The following is a 24,547-nucleotide window of genomic DNA, read 5'->3' as shown; positions in this document are numbered from 1 at the left end:
GGGCCTCCCGCTCCTCTTTCTATTCTGGTTAGGGCCAGTTTGCACTGTTCTGTGAAGGGATTAGTACACAGCGTTGTACGAGATATTCAGTTTCTTGGCAATTTCTTACATGGAATAGCCTTCATTTCTCAGAACAAGAATAGACTGACGAGTTTCAGAAGAAAGTTCTTTGTTTCTGGCCATTTTGAGCCTGTAATCGAACCCACAAATGCTGATGCTCCAGATACTCAACTAGTCTAAAGAAGGCCAGTTTTTTTGGCTTCTTTAATCAGTACAACAGTTTTCAGCTGTGTTAACATAATTGCAAAAAGGGTTTTCTAATGATCAATTAACCTTTTAAAATGATAAACTTGGATTCGCTAAAACAATGTGCCATTGGAACACAGGAGTGATGGTTGCTGATAATGGGCCTCTGTACGCCTATGTAGATATTCCATTTAAAAAATCAGCCGTTTCCAGCTACAACAGTCATTTATAACATTAACAATGTCTACACTGTATTTCTGATCAACTTTATGTTATTTTTAATGGACAGAAAATGTGACCCCAAACTTTTGAACATATACAATACCATTTAAACGTGTGGACACACCTACTCATTCCAGGGTTTTCTTTATTTTTACTATTTTCTACTGTTAGAATGTTATGCAATTGCCTGCCATAGCCCCAAATAAAATGTAAACATTGGCTGGTTGGGGTCGCGAGAATTTTCAGATATCCAAATGAGGTCGTGGACGGAAAAAAGTTTGGCAACCCTTAGTCTACAGTAACAAATCCATCAATCCAACGTTCACGTGTTAACTACTTTCTATCTTCGTTTGAATATACACCGATATAACAAGTTGTGAAAAATATATATTAGGCGAACAAAGCAACTTTTTAAAACACACCGCTTGGGTCCTTCAGGCACAGTTAGAATAAGCCAGATATTTCACCGGATGTATTAATGTGAAGCATTCCAGCCAGCATCTGGTTGGCGTTTCCACACACTACCAAATATGGTGATGAGAGGAAGCCCAGTTGCCGGAGGTGGGAGAAGATTGAGCAATATGGATTTTGGCCGAAATTCTGCACATTTTCTCATCGATTAAACATTGGATCACCATACAGTTTTTTGTTGTTGCCAAAACTGGAATCGGTGTTTTGTAGACTACCCTTTGTCAACGTTTCTAAAAGGTGCGTTGTTTGGGAGTGCAAGGGCGAATTGCGTTACTGCACACGCGCACTTCGCAGAGTAGGTATTCCCTAACAGAAATATGCAAATAAATGCTAGAACGCGACAATAGGATCTCACTAGCTCGTTCTTGGCTCTGTCCACCTCCTTGCTTGTTCTGCCCACGATTGATTAAAATTCTCCCATTAGAAACGACAGGCTCTGGTCTATCTTGGGTTACTTATAAAACATCTTCGCTTCAGGTGCAGGCCGACAGACACTCCTTGTCACAGGAAAATGTCGCGAATCTACAAGGTCCGCTGACTGACGTTGAATGTAACGAATCAGATATTTTATATATTGCACGGTAGGCGTTTCTAGTGACGTCGTGACCAATCGTTTTCCGTCACTTGATCTGACGCCGTAGTTTCTCCATGTTGGGGGTGGGCTTTCTAGCTACAGTGTTATGGAAGATGTCATTCCTACTTCGAGGAGCTATGTTGAGTGCGACAAAGACAAGAGCATGGACCCTTGCTAGGTATACAATAAGCAATTATATGGGTATTGAAATATACGGGAATTGTTTAAGAAGGCATATAAACAACTTAATTCTGTCCATTCCGCTCTCTTAACATTACAGCATTGGTTATCATTTTGTGTCAGTCAAGCTTTCGTCATCTAGCTACGTAAAAGTTTGATTGCTGTTAATGAAACATTATCCTACCATCTAATCAGACAAATACTTTGGACTTAGTCAACGTTGTGTGTCTTAATCTAGCTACACATGGGTCTAGCCAGCTCTCATGATCCACTGAACCTTTATACATGACCCCAAGGCTGGACCCATCCCTATAGGCTTTGGGACACAGGTTGGACTCCCAGAGTTGTGCATCGTTCAGATGGGTGGCGATGGAAAAAAATAACCTTACCACAATACTAACCAACAGACTCCCGATGTTGTGTTCCAAAGCTAATGCCTCGATCACACCAACAGTGTTTTGCATTTTGGTACTCCGGAAGTACATTGATTTCCAATAGAATGCTGTGTTTGCCTTGTAGTATTGCGTTCTATGTGGTACCTACATTGGATTTATCAACATATGCGTCAAACTGTAAGCATAGAATTTTGCACAAACGCCCTTTTAAATTTTTTTTTTTTTTTTTAACCTTTATTTAACTAGGCAAGTCAGTTAAGAACATATTCTTATTTATAATGACAGGTTACCAGGGAACAGTGGGTTAACTGCCTTGTTCAGGGGCAGAACGACAGATTTTTACCTTGTCAGCTCGGGCATTTGATCCAGCAACCTTCCAGTTACTGGCCCAACGCTCTAACCACTAGGCTACCTGCCACCCCTTCCCTGCAGCGAACGCCTCGATTACACCGATAGCGGCTTTGTGAAAAATGGTACGCAGCATCATCTGGATATGTGTGCAACAAAAGTTAAACATTCACCTTCTGCTACCATTTCTGTCAAGCACACAGGTTGACGCATAAGGGTTCCATTGGAAATGAATGTACTTCTGGTGTACCAAAATGCCATAACACTATCGGTGTGATCGAGGCATAAGTAGTAGTAACTAGTAGACTGCACTGCTGTCAGTGTAACGTTAGGCCTTATATGTCAGTAGTATAGGCATAGAGTTGCATTAATTTGTACTTAGTTGGTCAGCATTAACTAGTTGATTCGTTTTTATTTGGATGAAGAAATTGTAACTACACTATATTTACAAATGAGTGGATTTGGCTATTTCAGCCACACCTGTTGCTGACAGGTTTATAAGATTTGAGCACATAGCCATGCAGTCTCCATAGACAGATATTGGCAGTAGAATGGCCTTACTGAAGAGCTCAGTGACTTTCAACGTGGCATCGTCATAGGATGCCACCTTTCCAGCAAGTCAGTTCGTAAAAATGTTGCCCTGCTAGATCTGCCCAGGTCAACTTTAAGTGCTGTTATTCTGAAGTGGAAACGTCTAAGAGCAACAACAACAACAGAGCCACGAAGTGGTAGGCCACACAAGCTCACAGAATGGGAACCCCGAGTGCTGTCCTCTGTTGCAACACTCACTACCGAGTTACAAACTGCCCTGGAAGCAACGTCAGCACAAGAACTGTTCGTCGGGAGCTTCATGAAATGAGCAACCATGGAAGCGCCGGCTGGAGTGGTGTAAAGCTCACAGCAATTGGACTACGCCCCCTGCCCGAATGGATAGTGCCAACTGTAAAGTTTGGTGGAAGAGGAATAATGGTCTCGGGCTGTTTTTCATGATTTGGGTTAGGACTCTTAGTTCCAGTGAAGGGAAATATTAACACTACAGCGTACAGTGACATTCTAGATGATTATGTGCTTCCAACTTTATGGAAACACTTTGGGGAAGGGCATTCCTGTTCCAGCATGACAATGCCCCCGTGCACAAAGCAAGGTCCATACAGAAATGGTTTGTCGAGATCGGTGTGGAAGAACTTGACTGGCCTGCACAGAGCCCTGACCGCAACCCTGCCAAACACCTTTGGGATGAATTGGAACCCCGACTGCGAGCCAACATCAGTGCCCGACCTCACTAATGCTCTTGTGACTGAATGGACGCAAGTCCCTGCAGCAATGTTCCAACATCTAGTGGAAAGCCTTCCCAGAAGAGTGGAGGCTGTTATAGCAGTAAAGGGGGACCAACTCCATATTAATGCCCATGATTTTAGAATGAGATGTTTGACGAGCAGGTGTCCACATACCTTTGGTCATGTGGTGTATATTCAAAGTGAGTGATGTATATGTCTTGAGCATCTTTGGTACTCTGATTTGACTGAATAATTGTATTTATTTTAGGGCCTCTGCTCCCCTTGTCACCAATGTGGGCCAACCAATATTACTGAGATGTTCCCAAAGGTCACAACCCCTCTACACAGATTTCTCTCGATTAAGCAGCACATCAGCCGAAGAGGAACTAGCAGAGTCCAGTCCAGTTGAAGAGAAAGTATACCTCAGTGCATCATGTGTTAAGGTTAGGGCAATTATTCACTCAAATTGCTTACATGTCATGTACAGTATATCATGTAGCTTCTCATTTGAAATAATTCCCATATGTGTGGGCTGTAAAGCTATGTTTTTATCGAGCACTCACTTTCACTTTCGTCAACACTGATCAAGTGATACAAGGACACTCCACAATGTCAAGGACTGACATAATTACCCTTTTCTCTGTGTGTTGTTCAGAGGTTAGGAGAGATCATGGATAAGGGAGAGTACCTGAGAATACAGGTGGAAGGGGGAGGCTGCTCTGGGTTCCAGTACAAGTTTATCGTTGACAGTACTAGGAACGAGGATGACAGGTAATTGTCATTGATTGATTGTACCTCTGTAATCATTCAAGAAGACCTCATTATGAATGAACTATTTAATGTATTGAATGGCATGCAGCAGTAACACAATTATTTGTGCTAACACAATCATCATCTCAAATCAAATTTTATTGGTCACATACACATGGTTAGCAATGTTATTGCGAGTGTAGCAAAATGCTTGTGCTTCTAGTTCCAACAGTGCAGCAATATCTAACATGTAATCTAACAATTCCACAACATCTACCTAATTCACACAAATCTAAGTAAAGGAATGGAATAAGAATATATAAATATATGGATGGGCAATGACAGAGCGGCATAGGCAAGATGCAATAGATGGTATAAAATACAGTATATACATATGAGTGATGCAAGGTATGTAAACATTATTAAAGTAGAATTATTAAAGTGGCTAGTGATCCATTTATTAAAGTGGCCAATGATTTCAAGTCTGTATGTAGGCAGCAGCCTCTCTGTGTTAGTGATGGCTGTTTAACAGTCGGATGGCCTTGAAATAGAAACTGTTTTTCAGTCTCTCGGTCCCAGCTTTGATGCACCTGTACTGACCTTGACTTCTGGATGTTAGTGTGGTGAACGGGCAGGGGCTTGGGTGGTTGTTGTCCTTGATCTTTTTGCCATTCCTGTGACATTGGGTGCTGTAGGTGTCCTGGAAGGCAGATAGTTTGCCCCCGGTGATGCGTTGTGCGGACTGCACTACCCTCTGGAGAGCCTTGCGGTTGTGGGCGGTGCAGTTGCCGTACCAGGCGGTGATACAGCCTGACAGGATGCTCTCAATTGTGCATCTGTAAAAGTTTGTGAGGGTTTTAGGTGACAAGCCAAATTTCTTCAGCGTCCTGAGGTTGAAGAGGCGCTGTTGCGCTTTCTTCACCACACAGTCTGTGGGTTTGTATAGCTGATCATTACACTGTGTTACATGCTATCGCTCTGTCCTCAATCCCTTCGAATTCTCCTTTTTTAAAATTCCATTCTAAACTCTTTCTACTGCACCCCATTTTTTTCTCAGGGTGTTTGAGCAGGGAGGGGTAGGGATCATTGTGGACCAAGATAGCCTGGAGTTTGTGAAAGGCTCGACACTGGACTATACTCATGAGCTGATCCGCTCCTCCTTCCAGATGCTGAAGAACCCCCAGGCAGACCATGGCTGCTCCTGCGGAACCTCCTTCTCAGTCAAGTTATGAGTCTCGGCCTGAGGCTTTCAGCTCTCAAACCCTCATCCCCTACATCCTTCACTAAGTCATAAAATTATATATTCAGAGACCGTGTTCTCATGGTTGCATAAATTATTACACAATTCACAGACGATACTTAGCAACTCAGCAACTAAAACTTATACGTAGCAACTCAGCAACTAAAAACATTGACAGACTGGTGTATCTTTAGGTAAAGTATGCTTGGTTACACATTAAACTAAGTGGATGAGAATGTGAGATTTTCTTGGATACAAATAGATGGATTAGTGTTACATTTCATTACAATATAAAACACTGTCTTATTGATTCATTATACATTTATACTAAATGAAGAATATGCTTTGGAGTGGTTTGAATGCGCAAGAGTGTATCCCGTACCTAGATGTGCTTGTATATATAAAAATGGGTCATATCTCTAACAATAAAATGTGTTAAAAGGATGTTACATGGATTTTTTATTTGGGATCAAATTGATGTTGGTGTATGTAAACTGGTCATAGAGTATACCACAGTATGAGTCATAATACCCATAAAACCTAGCAGTCAAACAGAGAAATGATTCCAATTGTTTTTCCACCATTCATTATTCCCATAGGGGATTTTAGAAACACTTAAAATAAAGGCTGTGTTTCATGTAGGCTTACCCTCTCATGATGTTTTGATAACTGCAAATCCCACTAGGACAAGGAGATTTATCAATATATTTGCCTGGATTAACCCCGCAAAAATGAAATGCAAATTAGCTGCTAATATGGCTATCATAAAGAACTACAAATGCCATGATGATCTGGACGAGACTGCCGAATCGAGGCAAAGGTAAGAATCTCTGGATTAACTATCTGTTAGTTAAATGTAATAATGAATAAATTGGCAAAATATCTTTAAATTAACAATTATGTGAACTATCTTGTGCTAGTTTTAAATTGACACAATACCTGCTAGCAAAAGTGTCAGCTAGAGATGACGTGCAGGATCTTTCAGCGATTTGTAGTTTTGCATCATGCAAATGTTATTCACACCAGATACTGACAGATTTTCTGATCCAGACCCTACCTTTTTTTAAGGTATCTGTGACCAACAGATTCATATCTGTATTCCCTGTCATGTGAAATCCATAGGTTAGGGCCTAATAAATTCATTTGAATTGACTGATTTCCTTATGAACTATATGAACTCATCTTTGAAATTGTTTCATGTTGTGTTTATGTTTTTGCTTAGTGTAATTACCCATTGAATTGGGAGCTTTCTGATTATGTCATGATGATTGAGTAGCTAGGAAGTGTGGTCAGTCAATCACAGATAGGTCTATCAATCAGCACTAGGTAACTACAGTACAGGAGTTCAAGTTTTCCATCACTGCGAAGGATTTCCATCATATGGATTTGTTTATAAAGGTTTTCAATTTTTTAAATATAAAACAATATTAAAAAGGAGGAATTGGTCAAACTCACAGTTTAAATGTACAAAATGATAATCTTTCCCGAAAATCATGATGGTCATGACTTTTTACATGAAAGGGGAAGTTAGATTGTTTGAGGGGAAGAGGTAATCTGAGATTGACAGTTTTAGTCATGAGATTTTGTTGTTGTTGCTTTAACCCCTGAAACTACCATTAGGGCATTACCATTTTAAATAGTCTTCTCTGTTTCGGAACATCAACGTCATTTTGTGAATGATAAGGGAATTATTTTTTCTGAACAGGCTATCATCTCAACAGTTTATTATTAGCTCAGCAAACCATCACATTTACATAGCTTAGATCACTGCTGTATGCAAATAGTTACTGGATTGATATACCTTTTTGGTTGAGTTAGTACCCTCTGCCTGATAAAGAACTTATGTTGTTGTCTTTTCATTTTCTTTATTAAAATGTGATTTAAGAAACATTTCACAAAAAATATACAAAATAATATTTACAAACTATATTTACATTGATGTAATGTAAATCAAATATGCAGTAAACATGTCATCTATTTAACAACGTAATTAAAACAAGAGGGAAAACATTCTGCACATTTCATATTTTCAATTTACTCTGTTAGGTGTATCATATCTGGTTACAAGAAACATACACCTATATCCTTGTAAAAAATAGCCACTCACTTTTAAACATACAGTGCCTACAGGAAGTATTTATACCCCTTGACTTATTCCAGATTTTGTTGTGTTCCAGTCTGAATTAAAAATGTATTACATTATTATTTTCTCACCCATATACACATATTGACAAAGTGAAAACATGTTTTTAAATGTATTGAAAATGAAATACAGAAATATCTAATTGACATAAGTATTCACACCCCTGAGTCAATACTTTGTAGAAGCACCTTTGGTGGCGATTATATATTTGAGTCGTCTTTGGTACGCCTGTATCAGCTTTGCACATCTAGATTTGTGGATTTTCTCCCATTCTTCTTTGCATATTTTCTCAAGCTCATAAATTAGATGGGGAGCGGCAGTGAACAGCAATCTTCAAGTCTTTCCACAGATTTTCAATGTGATTCAAGTGTGGGTTTTGACAATGCCACTCAAGGACTTTCACATTCTTGTTCTGAAGCCATTCCAGCATTGCTTTGAGGTCATTGTCCTGTTGGAACAGGAATCTTTGCCTCAGTCTAAGATTGTTTGCACTCTGAAGCAGGTTCTCATCCAGGATTTGCCTGCATTTGGCTCCATTCATTGTTCCCTCTATCCTTACCAGTCTCCCAGTCGCTGCTGCTGAAAAGCATTCCCATAGCATGATGCTGCCACCACTGTTCTTCACAGTAGGGATGGTGCTAGAAGGGTGTTGAGCTGTGCCTGGTTTTCTCCAGACATAGTGCTTTGCATTCAGGCCTAAGAGTTACATTTTCATATCATCAGACCACATAATATTTTGCCTTATGCTCTCAGAGTCTTTCACATGCCTCTTTGCAAACTCCAGGCGCTCGGTCATGTGCCTTTTTTTACTTCCATCTGGCCACTCCCATAAAGCCCATTTGTGAAGTGCATTTGTGAAGTGCTGTACAGACTGCTGTCCTTTTGATGGGTTCTCCCATCTCAGCCAAGGAACTCTGTAGTTCTGTCAGATTGATCATTGGGTTCTTGGTCAAATCAAATCAAAGTTTATTTGTCACGTGCGCTGAATACAACAGGTGTAGTAGACCTTACAGTGAAATCCTTATTTGTAAGTACAAGCCCTAACCAACAGTAGAATTTTTAAACAAAAAATAGGTTTAAGTTAAACAATAGATAAGTAAAGAAATACAAAATAAAAAAACAGTAAAATGACAGTGAAAATAACAGTAGTGAGGCTATATACAGTGCCTTGCGAAAGTATTCGGCCCCCTTGAACTTTGCGACCTTTTGCCACATTTCAGGCTTCAAACATAAAGATATAAAATTGTATTTTTTTGTGAAGAATCAACAACAAGTGGGACACAATCATGAAGTGGAACGACATTTATTGGATATTTCAAACTTTTTTAACAAATCAAAAACGGAAAAATTGGGCGTGCAAAATTATTCAGCCCCCTTAAGTTAATACTTTGTAGCGCCACCTTTTGCTGCGATTACAGGTGTAAGTCGCTTGGGGTATGTCTCTATCAGTTTTGCACATCGAGAGACTGAAATTTTTGCCCATTCCTCCTTGCAAAACAGCTCGAGCTCAGTGAGGTTGGATGGAGAGCATTTGTGAACAGTAGTTTTCAGTTCTTTCCACAGATTCTCGATTGGATTCAGGTCTGGACTTTGACTTGGCCATTCTAACACCTGGATATGTTTATTTTTGAACCATTCCATTGTAGATTTTGCTTTATGTTTTGGATCATTGTCTTGTTGGAAGACAAATCTCCGTCCCAGTCTCAGGTCTTTTGCAGACTCCATCAGGTTTTCCTCCAGAATGGTCCTGTATTTGGCTCCATCCATCTTCCCATCAATTTTAACCATCTTCCCTGTCCCTGCTGAAGAAAAGCAGGCCCAAACCATGATGCTGCCACCACCATGTTTGACAGTGGGGATGGTGTGTTGCTTTTACGCCAAACATAACGTTTTGCATTGTTGCCAAAAAGTTCCATTTTGGTTAAATCTGACCAGAGCAACTTCTTCCACGTTTGGTGTGTCTCCCAGGTGGCTTGTGGCAAACTTTAACCGACACTTTTTATGGATATCTTTAAGAAATGGCTTTCTTCTTGCCACTCTTCCATAAAGGCCAGATTTGTGCAATATATGACTGATTGTTGTCCTATGGACAGAGTCTCCCACCTCAGCTGTAGATCTCTGCAGTTCATCCAGAGTGATCATGGGCCTCTTGGCTGCATCTCTGATCAGTCTTCTCCTTGTATGAGCTGAAAGTTTAGAGGGACGGCCAGGTCTTGGTAGATTTGCAGTGGTCTGATACTCCTTCCAATTCAATATTATCCCTTGCACAGTGCTCCTTGATGCGTTTGGACCATTCTAGATTGTTGGTGATGTGGACACCAAGGAACTTGAAGCTCTCAACCTGCTCCACTACAGCCCCGTCGATGAGAATGGGTGCGTGCTCGGTCCTCCTTTTCCTGTCATCCACAATCATCTTTGTCTTTATTACATTGAGGGATAGGTTGTTATTCTGGTACCACCCGGCCAGGTCTCTAACCTCCTCCCTATAGGCTGTCTTGTCATTGTCGGTAATCAGGCCTACCACTGTTGTGTCGTCTGGAAACTTAATGGTGTTGTAGTCGTGCCTGGTCATGCAGTCGTGCGTTTACAGGGAGTACAGGAGGGGACTGAACATGCACCCCTGAGGGGCTCCAGTGTTGAGGATCAGCGTGGCAGATGTGTTGCTACCTACCCTCACCACCTGGGGGCGGCCCGTCAGGAAGTCCAGGATCCAGTTGCAGAGGGAGGTGTTTAGTCCCAGGATCCTTAGCTTAGTGATGAGCTTGGAGGGCACTATGGTGTTGAACGCTGAGCTGTAGTCAATGAATAACATTCTCACGTAGGTGTTCCTTTTGTCCAGGTGAGAAAGGGCAGTGGAGTGCAATAGAGATTGCATCATCTGTTTATCTGTTTGAGCGGTATGCAAATTGAGGTGGGTCTAGGGTGTCTGGGATAATGGTGTTAATGTGAGCCATTACCAGTCTTTCAAAGCACCTCATGGCTACAGATGTGAGTGCTATGGGTTGGTAGTCATTTGGGCAGGTTACCTTAGTGCTCTTGGGCACAGGGACTATGGTGGTCTGCTTGAAGCATGTTGGTATTACAGACTCAATCAGGAACATGTTGAAAATTTCAGTGAAGACACCTGCCAGTTGGTAAGCACATGCCCGGAGCACACGTCCTGGTAATCCATCTGGCCCAGCGGCCTTGTGGATGTTGACCTGTTTAAAGGTCCTACATCGGCTACGGAGAGCGTGATCACAGTCGTCCCGGAACTGCTGATGCTCTTGTGCATGTCTCAGTGTTTCTAGCATCGAAGCGAGCATAGAAGTGATTTAGCTCGTCTGCTAGGCTCGTGTCACTGGGCAGCTCGCGGCTGTGCTTCCCTTTGTAGTCTGTAATAGTTTGCAGGCCCTGCCACATCCGATGAGCATAGGAGCCGGTGTAGTACGATTCAATCTTAGTCTTGTATTGGCACTTTGCCTGTTTGATGGTTTGTCAGAGGGCATAGCAGGATTTCTTATAAACTTCTGGGTTAGAGTCCCACAACTTGAAAGCGGCAGCTCTAACCTTTAGCTCAGTGCGAATGTTGCCTGTAATCCATGGCTTCTGGTTAGGGTATGTACGCACAGTCACTGTAGGGACAACATCATCGATGCACTTATTGTTAAAGCCAGTGACTGATGTGGTGTACTCCTCAATGCCATCGGAAGAATCCAAGAACATATTCCAGTCTGTGCTAGCAAAACAGCCCTGTAGCTTAGCATCTGCTTCATCTCACCACTTTTTTATAGACCGAGTCACTGGTGCTTCCTGCTTTAAGTTTTGCTCGTAAGCAGGAACCAGGAGGATAGAGTTATGGTCAGATTTGCCCAATGGAGGGCGAGGGAGAGCTTTGTATGCGTCTCTGTGTGTGGAGTAAAGGTGGTCTAGAGTTTTTTTTCTCCTCTGGTTGCACATGTGACATGCTGGTAGAAATGAGGTAAAACTGATTTAAGTCACCCCCCTGACCAAGGTCCTTCTTTCCTGGTTGCTCAGTTTGGTCAGACAGCAAGCTCTAGGCATAGTCTGGGTAGTTCCATCTTTTTTAAATTTCCCAATGATGGACACCACTGTGTTCTTGGAAACGTTCAACACCCTAGAAATGGTTTTATATCCTTCCCCAGATATATGCCTCATCACAATTCTATCTCGGCGCTCTACGGGCAGTTCCTTGGACTTCATGGTAGTTTCTGCTGTGACATTCTCTGTCAACTATGGGACCTTATATAGACATGTGTTTCTTTACAAATCAGGTCCAAACAATGGAATTGGCCACAGGTGGAATCCAATCAAGTTGTAGTGACAGCTGAAAGGAATGATCAAAGGAAATTGGATGCACCTGAGCTCAATTTGGAGTGTAATAGCAAATGTGTGTGAATACTTATGTAAATTAGATATTTCTGTATTACATTTTCAATACAGTGCAAAACAAACATGTTTTCACCGTCATTATGGGCTACTGTGTGTAGATGGGTGAGAAAAAAACATATTTAATCCATTTTGAATTCAGATTAATGAAACAAAATGTGGAATAAGTCAAGGGGTAGGAATACTTTCTGAAGGCACTGTATATCAATATGTATGCTCTTAATACTGTATCATAGCAGCACACTGAAAAATGATGAAAGGTGCATTGAAACATCAATTTTTAGCCTTTTTCCTTATCTGAGGAATTTGGTTGGACAGGGAATCCGGTATTGTCTTTCGATAAGCCATACACTCCCATTGCACACATACACAAAGCCTCAAACAAGTATACACACACATGACATGTTATGAAGGGTTACAGCACAACCTAAAAGATCGCTACAACATGGTTACTCACTGCTGGGGTTTTGAGGTTCAACCAGTGGACAACACGATCACATACACAAATCATTAGGGTAACACAGTGACCAGGTCGGGTGTACAGTGCATAGTATGCTTTGGCATGCTGACATCCAGATCGTAACTGTGGATGTTACATTCAGGAGGAAGGCCACAGGAGTTTAAATCATTGGTAAAAAAAAAAAAAAAAAACTAGAATTAGTCAAAAAAAAACCTCTGAAATTATATAAAACAAACATCAAACCACTCCAAACCTCATCAGTCACTCCAGTAGATTAAGGCTAAGATAGTTTGTTACACGTCTTTAAAAATGGCATTTTCATCAGTCACATTTACTCGTACTAACTGGCAAAACTGCAATTTAGAATGTTGACACAGAAACACTCCACAATGACCATCAAAATCATGTGCAGGTGATATGAAAGGACGTTTTACAACTGTGATGTGATGTTTTGGAGAGATATTTTGCAACGGTCGTGACTCAATGTCCTCTACCTCAGGGTTTACGAAAATGAGGCTCACGCAGACGATTGCACCTAGTGTTGAGGCAGTGAGTCATGATTACTAGCTGCCAGGTGCGTTGTCCGTTTTGACATGCTTGCCCCACAGCGAAGCGGGTTCTTCTCTCTGAATAGCCATGCTGGGAAAAGCCCATGCAGCCCCCTGGACTGGATGATGTGTCGCTCCAGTTATGCATCTCAGTGTGGGGCATGGACGCACCTCCAGACAAACAGGCTGCAGAGGACACCGGAAAGGAAGACGCAAAACACACTTATTACTGTAACAGTTAGACAGCAGTCTAACCTACAGTATTCCATACACCATTACAATGTTTATTTAATTGTTAATTGCTGCAATGAACCAAAAACACTACTAATGACAATGTTGTAAATTGAGACTTTCAGAGGAATATTATACGAATAGAGATGGGAGTTCTACCTTCTATCGTCCCCGCCAGCACTAATGACGAAGCGATCCCCACTTGTGAAGCGAATATTAGTCAAGTGGGCTGAGTGGCCCAGAAAGCGTTTATGTTTGGCCTGCAGGGAACAAGAAGTGTTTTAACAAAATGGCTACCGCAAAATACCAGTAGCTGAGCTAAATTTAGACTGAATTTAGAATAGATGCATACTGTAGGTTAGGTGGCACTGTTATTATGTCATCCTGGTCAACCACAGGCACAATAACATCACACAGACACATGAATGGTACACATTGAAACCACAAATATAAGCCCGGAACACATTAGTGGAAGTTCACCAGCAAAATAAATAACTCCATTCAAATCAATGTCGAAAGCTACTATTTTATTTAAGTCAAAGTAAATAATGTAGACTACTGTCCAACATGATACAATTAATGAGTAGTCATTCAACAAGTATTAGCAGTTGTAAAAAATGTGCAGTATTACATTTTTGTAAGTGATGTAAATAAAGAAATATATTCTATAACTGTAAAATGTATACATTTCTGCCATCTTGGATTCATAAGGTACAATTCAACCAGAATTCAATATTCACACAGAGACACAGATCAGCATCATAGAACACAGATTATACTTACAAACTTTTCTGGACATGGAAAGTCAAACAGCTTTACCATTCCAAAGTCATCGCCTGTGACGATGTTCAGGCCAGAGTGGGACACACAGGCACAGGTGACGTCTGCTTTGTCAGTGTTACGGGACCAGATCCCCACAACCTCGTCCCCCAGGACACTGACCAGACAGTGAAACATCACACGTTAGACAGGAAGTAACTCCAATGATCATGTGGTGCTTTGACGGGCCTTTTCTAAATGTTGAATTTGCTCAACTACTGTGTCCTCTTTCCTCAGTCCTCTCTCGCCCCCTTATGAAAAAGGTCAAAAGGTAATCGAGGAAAGGCGGCGAGGAGAAGGAACATGGACGAAAATGCGCTTGTATTAAATGAGACTCTACTCACACATCAACAGGCAAATGATGTTTACAGGGAATGGAATCCCAAAATAAATGCAAAGTGAGGATAAGTAGCATATCGTTTAACTGTTGCATGTTTTTCTCCTTCGAGAAAACAATAACTGCTTTAAACGGGGTGTGACAGATATCAAAACTCTTCCACGAAGAACTCAGGTAGGATACACATGACTGTCCTCGATGAAAGGTGGCTAACGAGGAGGCGAGGACACTCTTCCGTTCGCCTACTAACTAATTGGCACTCTCTTTGACCACTTGACCAATTATCGGTTTCCAGGTCACAGAGGAGACAAACTTTTGCCCAAATGAGAAAAGGCCAGGATGTAACCCCTGTGTCCTCAGTATGGATTACTTCATATGGCCACGTCAGTAGTGTGATTACTATGGCCCTAACATAACACACACTCACCTTGTCCATGTGGCCCAGGTTATCCTGTCTATGACTGCCTGCTCTGTGGCCTGCTTCCCAGATGGTACCTCATACACCAGCCGCTTGTAAGCACCAGTAGATATCTGTTTGGGTAATAGCAAATAATAATGCAGTCTGAATATTGTGAGAGTTTCATATTGGAGAGTTAGTACACATTTGCACAATCCTAGATACACAAATCTTGTGCCTCTACCTGAACATAGCAGCTGTCTGCAGAGAAGTCCATCTGCATGACAAAGCTGGGGATGTCCCTGCAGCAGTTAATACGGTTGAGTTGTGGTCCAAGCGTCAGGTCGTAGAAGTCAACCGCACTCTCACTGGAGCCCACTGCCAAGTAGCGTGAATCTGGACTGAACCTGAGGAAGAAACATGATTAGTTGAAAATGTGTCCTCTGACACTTGTTCCAACACAGAGAAGAATACTCAGTACACTTGGGACAGGTTTCCCCATAATAATCACTGTGATTTTTTTATAGGGATCCCCCCCACCTGATATCTTGGATGGGGGAGTGGCGGTCCCTTTTCTTGCCCCAGATCTTGAGTGAGGTGACCAGCAGGATAATGAACTCTCCGTTCTTCATGCCGATGGCCACCATGTCCCCCTCAGGGCTGTAGGCCACCGTACGTGCTGGGTGGCCCAGGTTCACCTTGTTCAGCATCTTCTGTTACCCCCAAAAAGATTCAACACAGAGAAAGTCAACACAGCCTCACTCACAACACATGAGTAGTACAATACATCTGTAAGAAAGATTCCATCAAAAAGCTAACAGGACACACAGAGGCTCCTGACCTTCTCTGGGATGTCCCACAGCCTCACAGTGCCATCCTCTGCAGCGGACAGGAACACATCCCGAGTGGGATGGGTGCCCACACCCCAGATCGGTCCATCCATGTGGCCGTTCACCAGGATGTTGCACGCCGCGTTCTTCTCCCCCACCTCAATGATCTCAGCATTCTTCGTTCCTACAAGGATTTTACCCTTCAACAGAAACAAGGGAAATGTGGATGAAAAATCCAGATGTGGACTTGATCCTTAACCAAAGCATGACCCATTACCATATTCTTCATTCCCAGTGGATGGTGGAGAGCCTTACCTTTCCTCTGCATACGGAGCGCACACAGTCTATGATCTGTCCGGTCTCCAGGCGAAAGGCTCTGCAACGCTTCAGCTCCTGGTCCCACAGCTTCAGAGCACCTCCTTCCTTTGACCTATAGGGGGCACCAAAACACAACACCATCGTGACTACTGTAAACCATTCAGGTTTCTTACAAAAACATATTTAGGAATGAGAGTAAGAAACCGTATTAAATAGCAGACTTAGATGAATTAATCCAAATCAGTTTATTGAGGTCAGAGGGCTAACAATAGTGGTAGCTGGTACAGTGAGGAGAGGAGCAGTACTCACGGCCTTTCCTTGCCTCCTGTAACGATGAGGCCATCTCTTAGTGTGGTGTACATGGTGAATACAGGCCCTGTGTGGGCCTTAGCCACTACTCTCACTAGAATGTGCTCCTTCCACACACACACATCCCCACTAATAGTACCTGTAAATGTCAAGTTATTCTGAAACAAAAAACAAAAACTGCACTTATCTAGTGATCTGAAAGAGCAGAGGATCATTTCACAGACAATCAAGCAGTACAAGAACCAATTACATGGCATGTTATCAGTTGTTATCCGTATCATCGTTGTTAACCATAGCCAAGTATATTCAATAGGCTTTTATATGCATGTAATTATTTCTACATTTATCATATCATACTACACACCATTGTCATTCCTTTGAAATGAAAGGTAGGTTATATTCAAATGTTTTCAACATGAATTCAAGTCATTAGGAAATAAATTAAATAAGTATAGTATGTCTTAACAATAAGCAAAATGTCAAAAATATTAACGCTGATTATACATATTCCATAGGGGAAATTGCATATGCGGTAACTGTATTGTCCGATTAGGTATCATATGGCCATAGAGAGTGGGGAATGGACTTACAGCCCCAAATGCCACAGAGAGCATGGTCTGCATGCGGGCGTCCTCTATGTTACTCATCATGCCCTTCTTACTGAGCAGAGCCCGGCCCGCCAGCGTCCAGAACCTCACATGCTTGACACCCACAGACACAAACTGGGTGTCCGAGTCTGGACGGAACTCCGCCACAAAGATCCGCTGAATGTGGCCTGACCGACTGGCCACGTTGGCACCTTGAGAAGAATGATTTATTAGAACAAGCTCTGTAGGTGATACATTGACCTGTATTAATTCCAGCTGGGCACTAACAGGTGCACCGTGATGAGGTGAATAGCCTCTACTGAGTTAGTGTCAGGTGTTTACCTTCTTGCCACTTCCAGATGGTGATGGTGTGTTCTGGGTCCAGACCCACAGAGAGCAACAGCTTCCCAGTGGCACTGAAGCTGACCGAGCAGACCCCCCGCGAGTGGAAACAGCGCAGGACAGACAGCGTCTGCTTGTTCATGGCGTCCCACACGTGAATGGAGGGCGACGTGGCTGAAGGAGGGAACAAGACAATTGTAGATTCAAGCTTCATGTATGCTGACTGAGAAGAGGACAGAAACATTTGGCCCAAACTAAATCCACAAATGAAATGATTATGTGATTGTGACTTTTTGATTAAAAATAGTTGATCATGGATATTAAATATCAATGGTACATTCATATAAAAATGTGCCTTGAATAAAGTAGCCTACTAATGTAAGTGGGGGTCAAACAAGAGCTGCAAAGACTTCAAAGCAAGCAAGTTTGTGTGAGGTGCACATTTGACCGTCCCATCTAACCTACTAGGTGGCAGTGTATCAATATAATACATTGTGGATGTAGCAGAACAGGGTTCCCCAACTGGCGGCCCGTGGGCCGAATTTGACCCACGGGTGGTTTGATTTGGCCCCCCCAGGTTTTCTGAGAAATAATTTTGAAAAAAAATTCAATGTTGGACATAGAAGTCTGTAAAAACACCAGTTATTAGATTTTTTTTAATCTGTTCCCAAGTATTCCCACACTTAATAGAGAGACACGTGATCGTGTACTAATGTAAGCAAGGTTTGAAATGATCATGTTTTTGTCAAATATTATATCTGTTTGGGATTCGTGAGGTCAAATTGCAGTCTACAAATGATTTGGAATTATGTTCCAGCTCCCTGACCGTCCGCTCAACAAAAAAAAATTGCCCGTAGCTGAATCTAGTTGATGATACCTGTAGTAGAAGGTATCTGGGTAGCTGTCGATCAATTAAACCATGCTCTGTATGAAGAAGATTAGGATATTCTCAATCTACCATAAGAAACACATCTTCATATTTTCCCTTTAGTTTATTGAAACCCTCTCCCTCAGAACAACATTCTCTGCTGTCTGGAACAAACCAAAACTATTGAACCAAAACTAGTTCTTACCTGACATATCACCAGTATCACCTGTAAGGAAAAATCAATATTTCAAAAATACTACTAAGATCAATGGCACCACTACAACTCTATGACACTATTTTACACAGTCCAAGTGTTAATACGATTTTTGTCAGCATACTGTATTGTAGTAGTCTTCCTCATTAAGAGCCAATAGGCACATGGGAAATGTACGAGGAGATCCTACATGCAGCTTTTGATTCTCTCTTTCCAGACAAATAACAGTTGTTTACAGACCAAGTGTGTTTGATAGGTTTCTGTGGATTGCGAGGCACAGAGCATGCGTGACAATTATTATTTTTATTCAACCGTGTGAATATTGCGATTATACAGGTTAGCTGCTTCAGAGCACAGATAAGAGAGGGGAGGGGAGCACAGTAGTCCCCCAGCAGAACATACAGTTACAACACATAGGGAGAAAAACACGAGGTCAACCTCTCACAAACATACCTACTTGGCCAGTTGCTACCACGTTGGGGAATTTGGGGTGTTGATTGATAGTCAGGCACAGAATGTCATCACTATGTTCTATATAGAAGCTTTGGCAGGCTGCAAGGAAGCACACACACACACACACACGCACACACACACACGCACACGCACACGCACACAAAGATATATATGAATTGACAGTTCTCGTAAGAACATGAAAGAACATATTTAGGATCTGAAAGAACAGCATTAAGACTCATTCAACAGAACTGTAAAACTCTGTTCAGATGGATACAGCTCTGCCCATCCCTTCTTTACTCTAACCCCCCCCCCCACCTGTGGTTAGGTTGAGGACGATGCCAACAGAAGCTGTGTGGTAGATGATATCTGCCCCCTCATTCAGGTAGTGGACGTTGTTGCGGCAGTCATTGCCACGGTAACCAAAAACCAGATCCAGCACCAGGTCCTGTGGGAGAGTCGTGAAAGGGCCAGGGTCAGAGGTAATGGCAGAACAGCAGGAGCATGTACTTCCTCAAGATGAAATTAGGATTAAATCAGGGTCCCTGAAGAGGAGGTCTGGAGTGGACAAAGACGAAAACTTGATTCTAAAGGATTGCATTATCAAAACAATGACCAACCCATTTGCTGGATGACAAACGCTAATGTAAAGATCTCATTTGATGAAATAGGTGGGTTGCAATAGTCAACATCCATAAAACATGATTTGGACGTGTGTATTTGTCCTGAGGTAACACAAGTCTCACCTCGATGGGCCTCTTCTTCTTGCCCACGTTGTTGGTCTGCAGCTTCTCAGGCTGTGGCAGCGCCCTGCTAACAGGAGGTCTGACACAGAATAAGAGGAGCTGCTGTGTATGATCCCATCGACCAATCTTTCTCAAGTCAAAGACCCAAAATACAAGTCAAGACATTCATGAAACACGTATTTCCAGAAGACCTTTCTTGAGCTGTAAGTGCTCAACAAGTTAAATTCGGGTCTGAAATATTTAATCAGAACTTAATATGGACCAGAGGAGATGTGTCTTACCTTGACCCTCTTCCATGGCAGCGATAACAAAGGGAAAGGGAACATTAGAACAGGGGTTCTGACAGCACAGCGTTCACAGCTGCCCCACCGACTCAGCAGCGTAACACAACACTGACACTGCAGCCACTGAGGACATAAAATACACCATATTCAGCGCCACGGAGTATCCATAACAACCAGCATCTTCAGAATCTCTATGACAACCACTAACCAGCACCCACAGATGCTGCACAGGTTGTCCAACCATAGACTGAAGCAGACATGATTTTTTATTATAACCGGAAACCAAAAACATTTCCAAAACCCAAATAAAGACCTTATGTACAGCTTATTTGGACAATAGGTTATGTGAAATACATATATTAACATCCTTTATCAATCGATACTTGAGATAGCTGAAACTGAGATACTGTATCTCAGGGTTTACAGTATATTGTGCCTAGCAAGAGGTACTTTTCCCTAAAGTAATAGTTATGTCTTGTGTAAAGTCTCTTACCTGACTACCCCCTGCCTTCAAGTAGAATGAAAGAGGAGAGCAGGACAGACAGAGACAGATGGACAGACATTGAAGAGAGAAGAAGAGAGAGGTGAGGTTATCCTCAAATGGGCAGTATGAATTCACGTAAAGGCAAAAAATAAACGTGATTGAGTAAATTTGAATTTACACAAATTGAGTTGGTGGACCGTTTGGTCTCACTTTGATACATTCACTATGAGTCCCCAATTGGCTGTGCTTTCACTACATCTCGTTTCACTTTAAACTGATTGGCTCAAAGTATTTTGACTGTTCAAGATTTGTCCATCATGTGTCCAATAAAGAAAGCTCAAAAGAAAAATAAAAGAAAAAGATTTGATCCCTTGGGTATCTCTCCACAGTCCTGTGGTTTGTTACCTCTCGTCCACAGACGGCTCCTTCAGCTGCAGGTGGGGTTTGACCCCAGTCATGGGACGCATGTTGGTGGATAAGGCCTTGATGGTGTAGTTGATCTCATTCTCCCTCGTCACATCACTGTCATAACCTGGCCAATGACAGAAAATATCACACAGCCTTTTTACCATCTACGGGAGGCTACATGGAATGACATATGAGAGGGAGTCTACATAGAATGACATATGAGAGGGAGGCTACATAGAATGACATATGAGAGGGAGGCTACATAGAATGACATATGAGAGGGAGGCTACATAGAATGACATATGAGAGGGAGGCTACATAGAATGACATATGAGAGGGAGGCTACATAGAATGACATATGAGAGGGAGGTTACATAGAATGACATATGAGAGGAAGGCTACATAGAATGACATATGAGAGGGAGGCTACATAGAATGACATATGAGAGGGAGGCTACATAGAATGACATATGAGAGGGAGGCTAAATATATCCGTAGATAGTGACTCTGTGATGACTTCAGACTGAAGCCCCCGGTTTAGCTTGGGGTGTATTTCTCACCCCCATCATCCTCACTCTCGATGTCCGACTCTTCACTGTCACAATGTCTGGCCTCCCGGTGCCCCTCTGCCTCGTGGGTCCAGATCATGAGGCACGTGTCACCCCCGCCGACCGTCACCAGGAGACCATCATCATGCGTCCAACGCACGTTAGTCACATGGGTACTATGGGCCACGTAGCGCTTGAACTTTGCATACTTTCCCTGTGGGCAGAAGAAGCATTAACTTAAAATAAAATTGTTTTAACATTAGCATAGAATTAACATTACATTAGTGTAAATGTTACAATTTTATAATTAAAATTAAATAGTCATTTAGCTCTTATCCAGAGCGACCTACAGTTAGTGCATTCATCTTAAAACAGCTAGGTGGGACAACCACATACAAGCATCTCAGTCACAATAAGTCATTTTTTCTTCAATAAAGTAACTATCCACAAAGTCAGTGCTAGTAGGAAAAAGTAAAGTGCGAGTCTGTGCAAGGGTGTTTATATTTCTGCTTTTTTAGAGGGGTATGGTGGGGGGGGGCTTGGGTGCTGTGTGATTATTTAAGATATTTAAGAGGGTTTACATTCCAGTAAGGGCAAGAGGACATTAAAATATAATATTTATTATATTATAATAAAATATTATTAACAGTGTCTTACCTTGACAGGATACCTGAATAGCTTGACGTATCCCAGATCATCCCCCGTTGCTAGCACCTTTCTGTCGTTGCTAAGGCAGGCAGCAGTCACCTCGGTAACCTCACTGACCACAGGCCAGATCCCCTCACAGGACGTCCCGAGCACACAGGTCCATGTGCTCCAGTCTATCTTCTCCACCTGAAGGAGAGGAGGAGTGAGGAGAAGTGCGAGAAAGGAGGACACCAGTGGTTCCTATGAGATTTGACACAGCACCAGCCTGACAGACTCTATCATCTCTAACCCCTATCTTCTTAGTGCCCCCCGCTCTCTGTGTCTCACAAGGTGTCTGAATGTCACACGGTATAAGGCCCTACAAACACTATCCCCCATTGAAATTGCCAGAATAAGAACGATGCTGGTGAAAAGTGGGCCGTGTTAATGCTTGAATGCCCTTTCCACGCCGTCCTGTGACATTCCAGGGGGGGAAGTAGGCCAGCCCCGCTATACCCACCACAACGCCATGTGCCATGGCAGCAGTGTCTGTGCTGTGCTTACCTCGGTAGCAGGAATGGTCTGCTTCTTCCCCCGTGGAGCTTCGAAAAATAACTGCTCTTTAGCACCAGTGTTTACTTGAAGTAGTTTTCCTGTGAATGAGAGAACACAGTTAAGATTGAATCAGATTACAAATTAAACACATTTGTAGCATTATCATTCAGTTTTATACTTGGAATAACACAAAACAACTATTTATTTACCCAGGATTTCAACACATTGTGAATGAGCCAACAGTAACAATTGCCTGAAATACAATGGCTTTGGTTCAAGTCCACAGTCAGTGTAGATGTTAAACCAAAATGTTTACCTCTCTTGTCCCAGTCCAGATGGGTGATGTAGATGTTAAACCAACATGTTTACCTCTCTTGTCCCAGTCCAGATGGGTGATGTAGATGTTAAACCAACATGTTTACCTCTCTTGTCCCAGTCCAGATGGGTGATGTAGATGTTAAACCAACATGTTTACCTCTCTTGTCCCAGTCCAGATGGGTGATGTAGATGTTAAACCAACATGTTTACCTCTCTTGTCCCAGTCCAGATGGGTGATGTAGATGTTAAACCAACATGTTTACCTCTCTTGTCCCAGTCCAGATGGGTGATGTAGATGTTAAACCAACATGTTTACCTCTCTTGTCCCAGTCCAGATGGGTGGTGTAGATGTTAAACCAACATGTTTACCTCTCTTGTCCCAGTCCAGATGGGTGATGTAGATGTTAAACCAACATGTTTACCTCTCTTGTCCCAGTCCAGATGGGTGATGTAGATGTTAAACCAACATGTTTACCTCTCTTGTCCCAGTCCAGATGGGTGATGTAGATGTTAAACCAAAATGTTTACCTCTCTTGTCCCAGTCCAGATGGGTGATGTAGATGTTAAACCAACATGTTTACCTCTCTTGTCCCAGTCCAGATGGGTGATGTAGATGTTAAACCAACATGTTTACCTCTCTTGTCCCAGTCCAGATGGGTGATGTAGATGTTAAACCAAAATGTTTACCTCTCTTGTCCCAGTCCAGATGGGTGATGTAGATGTTAAACCAACATGTTTACCTCTCTTGTCCCAGTCCAGATGGGTGATGTAGATGTTAAACCAACATGTTTACCTCTCTTGTCCCAGTCCAGATGGGTGATGTAGATGTTAAACCAACATGTTTACCTCTCTTGTCCCAGTCCAGATGGGTGATGTAGATGTTAAACCAACATGTTTACCTCTCTTGTCCCAGTCCAGATGGGTGATGTAGGTGTTAAACCAACATGTTTACCTCTCTTGTCCCAGTCCAGATGGGTGATGTAGATGTTAAACCAACATGTTTACCTCTCTTGTCCCAGTCCAGATGGGTGATGTAGATGTTAAACCAACATGTTTACCTCTCTTGTCCCAGTCCAGATCGGTGATGTAGATGTTAAACCAACATGTTTACCTCTCTTGTCCCAGTCCAGATGGGTGGTGTAGATGTTAAACCAACATGTTTACTTCTCTTGTCCCAGTCCAGATGGGTGATGTAGATGTTAAACCAACATGTTTACCTCTCTTGTCCCAGTCCAGATGGGTGATGTAGATGTTAAACCAACATGTTTACCTCTCTTGTCCCAGTCCAGATGGGTGATGTAGATGTTAAACCAACATGTTTACCTCTCTTGTCCCAGTCCAGATGGGTGATGTAGATGTTAAACCAACATGTTTACCTCTCTTGTCCCAGTCCAGATGGGTGATGTAGATGTTAAACCAACATGTTTACCTCTCTTGTCCCAGTCCAGATGGGTGATGTAGATGTTAAACCAACATGTTTACCTCTCTTGTCCCAGTCCAGATGGGTGATGTAGATTAGGGACCCCTTGCACACCCCCACCCTCTTGCTGCTCATCACATTATAGATGTCCACAAAGCTGTCGCCCGACGCCACCGCCAGGTACTTCCCTGCACCTGAATAAACACAGC

The 24,547-nt window shown here is 42.4% G+C and overlaps 2 protein-coding genes across 2 annotated transcripts in view; one reads left to right on the top strand and one right to left on the bottom strand.

The window, feature by feature from the left end:
• Window positions 1–1,593: 1,593 nt before the first annotated feature.
• On the top strand, window positions 1,594–7,539 carry LOC139384193 (iron-sulfur cluster assembly 2 homolog, mitochondrial-like). The gene is made up of 4 exons (XM_071128914.1): window positions 1,594–1,691; window positions 3,982–4,156; window positions 4,369–4,484; window positions 5,521–7,539. Exons 1-4 carry the CDS (start codon window positions 1,627–1,629, stop codon window positions 5,693–5,695), a joined length of 531 nt encoding a protein of 176 aa, XP_070985015.1. The 5' UTR covers window positions 1,594–1,626; the 3' UTR covers window positions 5,696–7,539.
• Window positions 7,540–12,417: 4,878 nt separating this feature from the next.
• Window positions 12,418–24,547, bottom strand: part of LOC139383396 (echinoderm microtubule-associated protein-like 5) — a 59,041-nt gene continuing 46,911 nt past the window's right edge. Inside the window, exons 24-45 of the mRNA XM_071127930.1 lie at window positions 24,401–24,532; window positions 22,610–22,698; window positions 22,076–22,252; window positions 21,431–21,632; window positions 20,868–20,994; window positions 20,472–20,486; window positions 19,976–19,984; window positions 19,695–19,773; window positions 19,267–19,396; window positions 18,949–19,047; window positions 18,487–18,507; window positions 17,414–17,587; window positions 17,075–17,283; window positions 16,485–16,642; window positions 16,173–16,287; window positions 15,869–16,057; window positions 15,568–15,740; window positions 15,272–15,434; window positions 15,058–15,161; window positions 14,258–14,411; window positions 13,634–13,734; window positions 12,418–13,429 (exon numbers count right to left, since the gene is read on the bottom strand). Of these exons, the coding sequence (XP_070984031.1) occupies window positions 13,393–13,429; window positions 13,634–13,734; window positions 14,258–14,411; window positions 15,058–15,161; window positions 15,272–15,434; window positions 15,568–15,740; window positions 15,869–16,057; window positions 16,173–16,287; window positions 16,485–16,642; window positions 17,075–17,283; window positions 17,414–17,587; window positions 18,487–18,507; window positions 18,949–19,047; window positions 19,267–19,396; window positions 19,695–19,773; window positions 19,976–19,984; window positions 20,472–20,486; window positions 20,868–20,994; window positions 21,431–21,632; window positions 22,076–22,252; window positions 22,610–22,698; window positions 24,401–24,532 (2,657 nt within the window). The 3' untranslated portion in view covers window positions 12,418–13,392. The remainder of the gene's footprint in view (window positions 13,430–13,633; window positions 13,735–14,257; window positions 14,412–15,057; window positions 15,162–15,271; window positions 15,435–15,567; window positions 15,741–15,868; window positions 16,058–16,172; window positions 16,288–16,484; window positions 16,643–17,074; window positions 17,284–17,413; window positions 17,588–18,486; window positions 18,508–18,948; window positions 19,048–19,266; window positions 19,397–19,694; window positions 19,774–19,975; window positions 19,985–20,471; window positions 20,487–20,867; window positions 20,995–21,430; window positions 21,633–22,075; window positions 22,253–22,609; window positions 22,699–24,400; window positions 24,533–24,547) is intronic.

The sequence above is a fragment of the Oncorhynchus clarkii genome, chromosome 25 (genome assembly GCF_045791955.1).
Source record: "Oncorhynchus clarkii lewisi isolate Uvic-CL-2024 chromosome 25, UVic_Ocla_1.0, whole genome shotgun sequence".
In the NCBI taxonomy this organism is placed as follows: domain Eukaryota; kingdom Metazoa; phylum Chordata; class Actinopteri; order Salmoniformes; family Salmonidae; genus Oncorhynchus; species Oncorhynchus clarkii.
The sequence above is the reverse complement of the archived record's forward strand: the minus strand, read 5'-3'. Positions and strand labels throughout refer to the sequence as shown.

Bases quoted from the DNA above. Each gene is read 5' to 3' on its own strand.
- LOC139384193 (XM_071128914.1), top strand. From the start codon at position 1,627: ATGTCATTCCTACTTCGAGGAGCTATGTTGAGTGCGACAAAGACAAGA. The intron at 1,692-3,981 runs GTATACAATAAG...TATTTATTTTAG, and splicing joins AGAGCATGGACCCTTGCTAG to GGCCTCTGCTCCCCTTGTCA. The intron at 4,157-4,368 runs GTTAGGGCAATT...TGTGTTGTTCAG, and splicing joins TCAGTGCATCATGTGTTAAG to AGGTTAGGAGAGATCATGGA.